The sequence below is a fragment of the Dendronephthya gigantea genome, unplaced genomic scaffold, assembly GCF_004324835.1.
Source record: "Dendronephthya gigantea isolate DGI-Jeju-01 unplaced genomic scaffold, DenGig_1.0 000074F, whole genome shotgun sequence".
In the NCBI taxonomy this organism is placed as follows: domain Eukaryota; kingdom Metazoa; phylum Cnidaria; class Anthozoa; order Malacalcyonacea; family Nephtheidae; genus Dendronephthya; species Dendronephthya gigantea.
Window position 1 is genome coordinate 254,826 of NW_021163084.1, and position 12,166 is coordinate 266,991.

Genomic DNA, 12,166 nt, shown 5'->3' on the forward strand with positions numbered 1-12,166 from the left:
CCACAGCCCGGGGGTAGGGTACTAATTCCTACTGTCTTCACCCGGAAACTCTGTCGTAAAGAAAAGGCTAAAGTTTAGAGGAATGTAAGGAGACCTATATGACGGAATCTCATCAGAATAGAAAAGATTGATAGACGCGCTGTCACGCAGTAAGCTCTTTTCGATACAAGAGACACAGAACTAGACCCCATGCAGTCTGCACCATATTTACAGAATCAATGTACCATTGATTATGGATAACACAAGAACAATTACCAGTCAACACATTTATATAGACCTAATATTACATCAAGGATAGTTAAAACCGTGTTATTTTATCTATAGTCTATACTTCTGTAGAATGTCGTTGGTTTTGTCCGCCGCATATTTTTTTAATAACTTTCAATGAATTCAATCCCTGTGTGCGCAAATCGTCGTTTTTCCAGTAAAAAATTAGGCAGTTCAATGTTGAATTCATTGAGAGTATTGTTTTTGACCAAAGTCCTGCTTGACTCGCTGTATCTGACAATGCCGTCGATTCTTTCGAAACCATGCTCAGCCCAATATATACGAACAAAGGAAGGCTCAGAATCACTATACAAGCGACAACCAGCAAGCAACTCGATATATTTTGCAAAGGACACGCCGTCCTTTTCTTCGCAATTGCTATATTTTTTACTGTACGTCTTTCCCTCACAGTTTGAAATAACTTGTAATTAAAAAACACCATTGGAGGAATAATGATAGTTGCGATTATTATAGCATGCATATACATGGGAATAACCATGTTGTTTATCGACATACCTCCCAAAATCAGTTCTATCATCATTAGTACTGCAAGAAGAGTTATAAGTTTTTCCTTGGTTACTGACGTAAGGTGGATAAAAGGATACGATATCGACATATATCGATCAAAATTCATGACTAAAAGAGCCAAGAAAGTAAAAACGAGAAACATATTCGACAAGCTCAAAGCGATATCCACCCAGCTTGGGTATCCTCGAAGCTTTCCAGTCAGCGATAACATCGCGATAAGAGAAACCAATGGATTGCTGGTTGAAACCGCAAGCAAATCGACACACGACTGGACCAAGATCATGAAATAACACAACTTTTTTCGCAGCTGCGCGCATTTCCAGAAATTGAATATGACAAAAGAATTCAAAGAAATTCCTGATAGGAAAAGTAGCACGTTCACAACAAATAGGAATATCATATCCAATATCATACACGCATGCAAGCATGCATCGGTTCCGAAACTGCTCTGTCTGTCTGTCAGGTTGGACCACTAGGTTGGACATATTACTAAAATTCTAAATGACGTCGTGATTGACATTTCTAATAGACCTTTTCAATAGTTACGTCACAACATTGTCGTTTTAAATTTAGAACCATGAGATGGATTTCAAGTTTTACTCCCACAAGCTATGTGCAAAGATACAAAACATCCTTCTGTATATAACCCGTACATTTTTCATTTCGACTAATAACTTAATAAGTATGGAAATAAGCCATAACGCGGGTACTAGGTTCGCGGTCTTGGCCCCTCAGCCTTGTTCACGTGTTATGGGTTATTTCCACATTAATTGGTGGAAATAAAAAAATATTTTCCATGCATGTGTTGAAGAACAATCTTTTGTATCTTTGCACGTGACGCGTGAGAGTAAAGCATGAAATCCACTTCATTTAAGGTGATTCTAAATTTAAAACGTGGTGTTAAAATGTTGTGACGTAATTACCGAAAAGATCTATTTTCATTCATTTCTCAGTCAGGGGGGGCGTTGGTTCAGGGAACTGTCGGTTACGCTAACTTTCGTCGCGTAAAATATTCGTGTGAACACAGATTGTTGAATGCATCCTAAATGTCGGGCATCTAAAATGTGCTTTTGATGTAGTAACAATTAGAATTTAATTATTTAGGTACATAGCTCTTTGATAGCACGGAAAGTGAACTCCCTCCTGATATTTGCCACCTGATAAAACGTATCACGGTCGCATTTGTATCACTGCGTTAATACACTATTTCTAGTCTATTCCATCGATTGCCTCTGACGAAACATGGAAACGGTTTCGTGTGCGTATTGGTATAGATTAAATAAACATGATTGGCAACGCGGTCATTATAAACCGTTTTCACGCGTCAGACATTTTCCAATATTTGCAAATTATTAAATTACTACTATAACAGATGATTTCTAGAAACCCTCTTAAAGTGCACAGCCGTCTCTTTAATTAAAATGTACAAACTCTTGTCAATGCTCATTGTCAAGTTACCACAAAACGTTCTTTCTCGTGCATTCGTGATAATTCTGACTTTTACGTGCGTATGAAAAACGCGACAGTGGAAAGCAGCCCATACACTGCAGCACTTACGACTACGTGCATGGAAACGGGGCCTAATTCTACTGCAGTACAATAGATGATTTTGCCAATAATTTATAAACAAAATGGCGGGTAGTTATTTGCATACAATCTAAACAGCCTCGGAGAACTAAGAGGCCAGAAAAGTATAAAAAACGTTTCTCTGAAACGATTCAAACGTAAAGGCCAGAAAAAGTAAAAAACGTTTCTCCGAAATTTTTCTATGACCGCGTGCATTTCAGCCATGAGCTTTGCAACTAATAGATATAAATCCGAAATATAGGAGAGACCGAGAGGTATATAGGCCTACTTATTATTCACTAATGTTTGAGCCTTTTAATGTATATTTACGTTCACATAAGTAATCGTCTAGTCTTTGCCTCAGAATAAAGTGTGATTGGCATTTATGACGCTTATTTAATTTCGGCTACCCTTTCTGTGTAGACTATTGTGTTGACTGTTGTGTTGTGTTAATAGTAGTTTGTTTAGTCCAACCGATTCATTTCAATTCAACAGTCATACTGCTACTTTAAACTAATCACATGCAGGTTACCGCATATGTTTTACTAGACTCTGCTGATCTCTAGGTGCTGTACTAAATTCAGGTACCCAACATTCAGGGGGCAGTTGTTCAAAGCTGGGTTAGCGCTAACCCTGGGTTAGTTTTTATTCCGTTGTTTAAGTTAATGTGCTTCTGAACCACTGTTCGTTTTAAAACTTTAGAAAATATGAATTCTATCGGACCAGAAAATATTAAAGATATTCAACTTTATAAAGAAGCGATTAAAAGAAATTAATGTAAAGATTTGCTTTAGCCGAGGGTTAAGCTAAAAAGTCGTCTTGTGTGCTATATAGTTGGTAAAGCACGGATTTTTATGCAGCCCGCTAATGTGTCATATACTATAACATAGTATGACGTACCGCTTGGACTAGGCTACCTAAGGTAGAAATAATGATCTGTGGTTTTCTTTAGCAGAGTTTTTATACTAATATCTTTATACTTTTACTATATCCAGCCACCTTAAGCTCGCTATTCTACATAATTAATTTCGTCATGTATGCCTGTGGGAGTATGACGTCATATATGCCAGTGGAAGTCATCTCGAAATCGAGACACAATTATTTGGAAATAGAAAATATTTTCCGTGTTTGTATACAGTTATAGAAAAACATGTGGGACTTATATTGAACGAGAAATAATCAGTGGGGAAACGAGCCCGTACGGTGAGTTTTTCCACGTTATTCCGAGTTCTCCCAAGGCCAAACTCTCACAAGTGTTTCTATAACTATATAGAAACACAGGAAAAAATGTTTTCTATTTCTTTTATAATATAACTCATTAAAACTCATTAAAAAGATTTTGTACAAATATTATAATTATTATATATATATACAAATTCTCATTAGATCGCTTCGCTTGTCAAGTTCGGCGGAAAAATTCCAGTGTTTCTATACAGTTATAGAAACATGCTTCTTGACCAATCAGCACGCGCGTACTATAAATGTTATATTATAAACGCAGTTATTGCATCATAAGTGTCGAAGCACGCCGTCACTTAAAAACTATGAGACGTACGGATAGAAAGACTGATAAATTGAAATATACGAGAATTAGTGGCTGGGAGTCAAGCAAAGCATTTTAAACACCAAAGATGACACGGACGACAGAGAGTCAATGTTTCTGCGCTCAGTAAAAAAATAATTTGTATACATTGCACAAAATATATGATGAATTGCTATACTACTTCGCATCGAACGTTTATCTCTGTAGGGGCAGGTAATGCAAACCATCCCCCGCGTATATTCTTTGTCTCGTTCTAAGAAACAGTCTTCTTGGTACAGTCAGGTCATTGGTGGAGTCAGTGCCTGTCCGCAGTGGCGTAACTAGAATGATAATTGGGGGGGGGGTGAATATTCATATAATTTATTCAGTTCTGCCCTACGGATTTCTTTTGTAATTGCAGTTGCTTACAATAGAAATCCGTCGGGCAGAACTGAACATATGAATATTCACCCCCCCCCCCCCCCCCAATTATCGTTCTAGTTACGCCCCTGCCTGTCCGGATTAAGACAATAAAACAATAAAAGACAAAATGCCTTTTCATTTCATCATCTAATCGATTTAGTGATCAAATGCACTAATGCAAACTCCAATTTATTTTAGTGGTTTAGAAGACCAGCTTTTAGCTATCGCAGTAGCAGAAGAGAGACCAGATCTCGAGGAAGCGAAGAATCAACTTATTGTGAGCAATGCCAAGATGAAACAGGAACTGAAAGAGATCGAAGACAAGATATTACACAAATTATCAGCATCGGAAGGAAATCCTGTTGATGATGTGGACCTCATTCAAACTCTCGAGGCATCTAAAGTTAAAGCTGGTGAGATTAAGGTAAAAAGGCTTCTTGAAATATAGCTGTCATGAAGATATTTATTAACGCTCTTGATCAGAAAATAGATGGTTATCAGACCTTACACAACTGGGTATCGGAATAGTTCATGGCTAATGATATTCAGCCGATGACCTGAATATATTCAGCCGGGAAAGATCTTCAGAAGTGTGTTTTGTGCAAATTTTTTTCTTGTTGTTCCTTTCCATCAATAGAAGTTAAACTCAAGTCGTAATTCTAAATCCATTGAAAAAATATAAATTTTTACATGACCTAAAATTAATACTTGGTAGAACTATCATATGATATATGATTGCTTAATTTTACTATCTTTCGAAGTAAAACTAAAATAAGTTTAGATACTAGAGATTATGGTGCTTCCTTAATTTATCGTCATTCAAGGTGTTTTTTGAGAGATTCCTTCATCATTTTCAGACGGTCTAGAAAGAACCTTGCATGCTTGCCGCTTGCGTGGTTATTTTTGGTTATTTACAGAAGCGAAGCTAACTGAACAATTAAGACAAACTCTATATTAATACTAAATATTCATTCGTTAGTTAGTTAGCTTAAAGTACGTTAGATATCACCCACTGATTCATTCATGTTATTAGCGGTTGTTGAAATAATATGGTATCTCACAGGCAAAAGTGGTTATTGCTGAACAAACAGAAAATGACATTGATGAGACCAGAAGTCAGTACATTCCCGTGGCTGTGCGGACACGAATATTGTTCTTTTGCACCTATGACTTGGTAAGATAAAATCTTGATAATGCAAATAATAGACTACCTCCCTTCTCACTGCTCTGGTCTGTTTTGAGCGAGATATTAAAATGTTATTGTAATGTTTTTTATTAAATTATCTTCTTTATTTCTTGTTATTTTAATTAGGCAAATATCGATCCAATGTATCAGTATTCCTTGGAATGGTTTATCAGTATTTTTCTAAACAGTATTGCAAACGCTGAGCAAGCAGGTACAAATATAATCAACTTCTTCACTACGCTGATCTATATAGCATTAATTCTCATGATGCATCAACTTGTCACGAGACAGGTGGATAATGTGCTTTTTATTATTCATCATCATTCTTGGTTTGCGTATGACGTCACAATCTGCCGTTAGGCGCCATATTGGTTGACTGTGGAAAAATTACCTCTTCAACCACTCAAGATTAAAGAATTAAGTTGATTTATTTTTTTCTTGTTTATTAAGAATGATTTGCATTCGCAAGCTATCTTTTAGCTATCCTTCTGTACTATTCAAACATTGAGCCCATGCATATATGCATCTATCCAATATATTCTCGATTTTCTTTTTATCAAATAGTCAAATAACAAATTATGTTCCTGTGAATAGAAATGAATAATTCATCAACTGAAGAAAGTTTAAGCAGGAACTAATTGTTGTGTTTTTTCTGTATTCTTCTAAGATAACATCGCTCAACGTATTGAAAATGTGAATGAGTATTTCACCTTCAGTCTCTACTGTAATGTTTGTCGCAGTCTTTTTGAGAAGCATAAACTGTTGTTTTCATTTCTGGTGTGCGTCAGAATCTTACAGAATGAAGATAAGATTGATATTGTAAGTAATTTTTGGATCACATAAGATAAGAGAACATGTGAACACTGAATTCATCTCAAGACGAGCAAATATTCGTATTCAATTCATATCAAGACGGCCCCACGGTGACCGATAAAAACGGGTTAGCCGATTACCAGATTTTCGTGACAAATCACTATTCGCGATATCAATAACCAACAAGGGATTGATGTAATCTTACTAATCTAGGTATAATCAACCTTCATCTCAAGCACTTATTTGTCAGAGGCACAGAATTACACAAACTGGTAGTGATCTTGTAGTGTCTTGGTGCTCATGCAGTAGCGTAGCCAGCCTGCATGGCGATTTGTCCCGTCATGCTAATATTTTAGTTTTCATGGACTGTGAAATAATAAATTTCCAAAGATATGAATAATTATGATAACTCATGATTTACATGGCGGGACAAAATCGTCAGGCTGCATGGCTACGTACACCACTGTTGGTGTACTGCTTTAAACCGGAAAGGAAAACCCGGAGTTTCAGGCTTGAAGCGAGCTAAACTCGATGTCAACTTACAGTGTAATATATGGACACTTTCGACCCATTCATGAAAAAGCTGAAACTTTACTCCTTGATACTTGCCAACATTCCGCCGTCGGACGACACTTAAGCCATCTTGGACATAATCAATTTTTAATACCACTGCATTTGAGGCATACTTTAGATAGTGGAAAGCGGAAAAACATTTTGGTTAAAAGAGCTCCATGACGTGCGTTGGGTTTAATATCAGATTTTGTCGAGCAGGCAAAAAGATAAATATATGCATGAATAGGAAATGATTAAAATAATGATTATTCGCACACCATAAGCTGCCTTAAGGAGGGGCAACGGATAGTGGCGTAGCCAGCCTGACGATTTATTTTAATATTCATTTCCTTAGAAGTTTATTGTTTTCACAGTCAATGAACACCAAAATATTAGCGTAGCGGGACAAATCGTCAGGCTGGCTACGCCACTGGCAACGGATAGAACGCAATCACCAACCCCCCTCGTCTCTCTTTTCCGAGCTAAAAGCAGCTCTCAAAACGATAAAAAGCCACAGAATATTAGACGCGAACAAACGTTTTTTAAAGTTTTACTTGCATGATGACGAAGGAAGTGCAAAAATGTGAGCTGAATGTTCAATACCTCAATACCGCGGTAATTTCCCTGTTAGCCTCCTTATGTTCTTCCTTATTCCTTTGGTTTTCTTCATATACTTATATATATTTTATAGCCTTGTATATTTTCATTTTCAAGGATGAATGGCGTTATCTCCTAGCAGGCGGAACAACTGTCCCGGAACAAGTTCCCAACCCTGCCGAGGAATGGATCTCGGAGCGAGCTTGGAATGAGATCTTGACTTTACCGGCGCTAACGAAGTTTGCGAGGTTTGCCAAAGATTTCAGAAAACATCTTCAGGGATTTAAAAGAATCTTTGACAGTACTGAACCGCACAGGTGAGATATATATATAAACATAACTAAATTAAGCCTTTTTCTGTATTATAGCTTACTCTCAAACTGTTTTTTAACGAGCATCAGGAGAATCATCTCCTACTGTTCCATTTTTACTACTAAAGAGTCAGATATAACTTTATACTGGACGGCACTGTCAGTCCCAAAGTGCATGTCCGTCCTGGAAGTATACAAAAGACGTCTCCTTTCCAGTGTCTTAACAAAAGAGACTTCAATTATCTTTCCAACAACTTTATGACATTTGTGATCTTCCCCTTTAGAGTTTTGTTTAATAAAGGTATTTTCATTAAGTGTTCCTCAGATGAAGATATAATAAGCTGCATATTGCAGAAATCAAGCGCTAGTGTAGAAATTTAAGGTATTTTTCTATCATTGCAGGGAACCCATGCCTGGTTCGTGGGACAAAGATTTGGATCATTTCCAAAAAATCCTTGTTCTACGTTGTCTGCGCGCCGACAAAGTCACGAACGCGATGCAGGTAATAGAATTTGTGAATATCTATATTCAATATATAAAGCTTATATACGCTAATTGGATCGTCCGTTAGAAATAAGAGAGTCAGCCGGCGTTGATGATGTCTCATACTTGTTCTTTCAATAGGATTTTGTTGCCGAACATCTTGGGCAAAAGTTTATCGAACCACAGGTAACATACTTCATATAAGGTTTATTCACGTAGCGCAAGGTGCCTGTGCGCAAGACACAATCGCAAATTCTGTTTCAGGACATTTATTGACATTTTTTCCGCTAGTGGTTAAATTTTGTAATTCTTCCTCAACCCTTTCAGACCGCAGACCTTTCTTTGGTGTTCAAAGACTCGTCACCCACGTGTCCTTTAATCTTCGTTCTCTCGACTGGAACCGACCCAGCCGCAGACCTGTACAAGTTCGCCGAGGAAATGCGATTCTCTAAAAAGCTGAACGCCATCTCGCTGGGTCAGGGGCAGGGGCCACGGGCTGAGGCAATGATGCGTTCTGCGATGGAGAGGGGGAAATGGGTGTTCTTTCAGAATTGTCATCTCTCGCCAAGCTGGATGCCCACATTGGAAAGATTGATTGAAAATATTGACGTGGATAAGGTAGAGTAGTGGTTGATTAATTGTTGGGATAATTGATTGTTTCATTCTTTGATTGATTGATTGATTGGTTGAATGATTGATTATCTGATGATGATTGAGTAATGATGTCTTCTTAGGTTCATCGTGACTTTAGACTTTGGTTAACCAGTATGCCCAGTCCTAAATTCCCTGTCTCAATCCTTCAAAATGGCTCCAAGATGACAGTTGAACCGCCTCGAGGAATTAAGGCAAACCTTCTCAGATCATTTACTGGATTTAGTGATGAATTCTATGCCGGATGTAAACGGGTAAGGTCATTTTCGAGTCGTGGCTCTTGCGGGTGGTCGAATGTAGGACTTTTCCTGCGTCACATGCTGCCGAGTTTGATTTTATCAACCTAAGACTTATTTTTTAGAAATATTATTGTACTGTAGTCACTGCACGCTATTGCTCCTACCCTAAACCAGCAACATAGAAATTGATCGTAAAGCATGCTTTACAGCTAGACCTCCCACTAAGTCGAATAACACACATGCTGAAATGTTTCTATTAAGGTTGAAGATTTCAAGTATCTGTTGTTCTCGTTATGTCTGTTCCACGGGGTAACACTTGAACGTCGGAAGTTTGGTCCTCTTGGGTTCAATATCCCGTACGAGTTTACTACAGGAGATCTTAGGATTTGTATCAGTCAACTGAGTATGTTTCTGGACGAGTATGAAGGAGTTCCTTATAAGGTACGATTTATTGATGGTGTGTTATGATGTTGCATCACGATTTGATTTTAAGTGCATGCGAAAGTAGTGCTCTAAGTACCTGCTCGGCCAACTCCTCCTAACCTCTTCCTGGTTAGTAAGTATAATCATTAGAGGTCTAATATTTAAACAGTTTTTTAAAAGAGAAACCTGCACTTTGTTTTTTCTTACTGGATATTACCTCCATAAAGTTTCGCTCCAACCAGACTGGAAACTATGACTAAACCTGCTTAATTGATGTGATAACACATGGTTGTAATGGTCCTAAAACTTTTCATTCTTTCCTCAGGTTTTAAAGTACACGGCAGGTCAGATCAACTACGGAGGCCGCGTCACGGATGACTGGGATCGAAGATGCATCATGACAATCTTGGCAGATTATTATCAGTCAGAAGTCCTGGAACCTGGGCACCCGTTTTCAGAGGCTGGAGTATATCATCAATTGAAGGGCGATACACCACATGAGGTAATGTTGTTTTGACGTTTGATGGTTTTTTGCAACGGATACATAAGAGCCATGCAACAATCAATCTCGCGAAGGCTGAAACAAATCACTAATTTTTCCTGTTCCCCTAGGGTTATCTACATTATATCCGAGGTTTGCCGATCAACGACACACCAGAAATCTTCAGTTTGCATGAAAACGCAAACATCACCTTCGCCCAGAATGAGACATTTGATCTCCTCCATGGAATACTGGCTATGCAGCCCAAAACTACCGCAGGCGCAGGAAAATCACGTGAAGACGTTAGTAAATATATGCACATTCTCTTTGGAACTGTTATGCATGTATTTACGTGTTGTCACAGGGGACCTGGCACGATGCTCTCTCGTACTTTACTGGACAGATTATTGCCTGTATAATTCTAAAAGATCACTCACACTAACCCAATGAGTGGGAGATCTCAATTACTTCATAGCTATTCCTTTGCGGTATTTCCACTTGAATGAGAGCTTTGTTTCAGTGTTTTACCTTAAGTTCAGTAGTAGTGTGGTTGTAGTAATAATATCTCATTTATCAGTAATAACACAATTGCTATGGCCCCAGGCGTGTAACTCAATGCCACACTTCCTTTTAGATTGTGGAGGAAATTGGTCGTAGCATCCTCGACAAAGTCCCAGCTCCTATACCAATTCTACCAGTCATGGAGAAGTATCCGGTGAAGTACGAAGAATCCATGAACACAGTTTTGACGCAAGAAGTTATCCGATACAACAAATTACTGACCGCCATTCGCAGTTCTTTAAATGAGATGTTGAAGGCGTTGAAAGGTTTGGTTGTGATGTCACAAGCTCTGGAAACGATGGTGGATAGCTTGTATAAGAATGCTGTGCCTGATCTCTGGGCTAGTAAGGTAGGAAAATGGGCGACTATTGGAGTCTGTTCTGGGTATTTGCATTGGTTCGTGTTAGTATTTGTACCTAACGTATCATTGTTTTCTGTATTTCTCTTTTGTGTATTAGTAATTGAAGCATTACAGAGTATTTAGGTTGTCCCCTTTACGTTTTGGCACACGTGCGTTACGGTCCTTTTCTATAAAACTAATAAACTACGTGCAGATATTCCGCTACTTTTCATCAACTACTTGCATCTAATTGTGAAGCTGGGGTGACTACACAATATATCTTCATTCTATTTTTTTCCAGGCATATCCATCGTTAAAGCCACTTTCGTCCTGGGTCACCGATTTGATAGCGAGGGTTGCGTTTATTCAAAAATGGATTGATCTCGGAATACCTCCGGTGAGAATTCCACTGCTTTATCAATGCCAATTTATCGATAGCCGATTACGATCCAAAATAACCTCTTAGATAGGTAGCAAGCATATGTTCTTGATTCTTTTGATATCACCATGAACCGTAAACATTTCTGAACTCATTTCATTATTGTGGTTTATAGTCTGAATACAACCCATACCGATCAAATGAAATTTACCTGAAGCTGCCCTGCGCAGGCATTTTGTGCATAGAAATATTTCCTTTTTGTTCGAAATACCCTCTTAGCTCCTGCGGAGGTCCGGAAGAGGTCGTCTAACTCTTGTGGTATTGTTTTTAGGTATTTTGGATCTCAGGCTTCTTCTTCCCGCAAGGATTTCTCACCGGGACCCTTCAAAATTATGCCAGATCTTCGTCCATCTCAATCGATGTAATCACCTTTGATTTTGAGGTAATTTTGAGGTACAATTGTTGAAATGGAATGAAACAGCCGTTTTGCAATCTGTCATCTTAGTCAGATGGTACAAAATATCCAATAAACACTAAGGGCATTACTCGATATTTATCCACCGTGAAGTAACCTCAGTCGTTTCTAATGCAGGTGTTACCCAAGTCAGCATCTGAACCACAATCTCGGCCTGAAAACGGGTGTTATATTCGAGGCCTTTTCCTTGAGGGGGCTCGTTGGAGTGCAGACAAACATGAGCTGGCAGAGTCGAAGCCTAAAGAACTCTATACAGATATGCCAATAATCTGGCTTAAGCCTACGGCTAACAGAGTTAAACCTGTAACTGGAATATACGAATGCCCTGTGTATAAGACCTTGACTAGAGCAGGTACTGTATGCTATGAT

General features: G+C 38.3%; 1 protein-coding gene across 1 annotated transcript in view; it reads left to right on the forward strand.

Moving 5' to 3' along the window:
* Positions 1-12,166, forward strand: part of LOC114531818 (dynein heavy chain 1, axonemal-like) — a 42,014-nt gene that overhangs the window by 29,455 nt on the left and 393 nt on the right. Inside the window, exons 64-79 of the mRNA XM_028553435.1 lie at positions 4,505-4,730; positions 5,370-5,480; positions 5,619-5,703; positions 6,160-6,311; positions 7,572-7,771; positions 8,168-8,267; positions 8,390-8,434; positions 8,576-8,866; positions 8,983-9,153; positions 9,400-9,579; positions 9,887-10,063; positions 10,174-10,344; positions 10,677-10,952; positions 11,245-11,340; positions 11,654-11,764; positions 11,915-12,149. Of these exons, the coding sequence (XP_028409236.1) occupies positions 4,505-4,730; positions 5,370-5,480; positions 5,619-5,703; positions 6,160-6,311; positions 7,572-7,771; positions 8,168-8,267; positions 8,390-8,434; positions 8,576-8,866; positions 8,983-9,153; positions 9,400-9,579; positions 9,887-10,063; positions 10,174-10,344; positions 10,677-10,952; positions 11,245-11,340; positions 11,654-11,764; positions 11,915-12,149 (2,627 nt within the window). The remainder of the gene's footprint in view (positions 1-4,504; positions 4,731-5,369; positions 5,481-5,618; positions 5,704-6,159; positions 6,312-7,571; positions 7,772-8,167; positions 8,268-8,389; positions 8,435-8,575; positions 8,867-8,982; positions 9,154-9,399; positions 9,580-9,886; positions 10,064-10,173; positions 10,345-10,676; positions 10,953-11,244; positions 11,341-11,653; positions 11,765-11,914; positions 12,150-12,166) is intronic.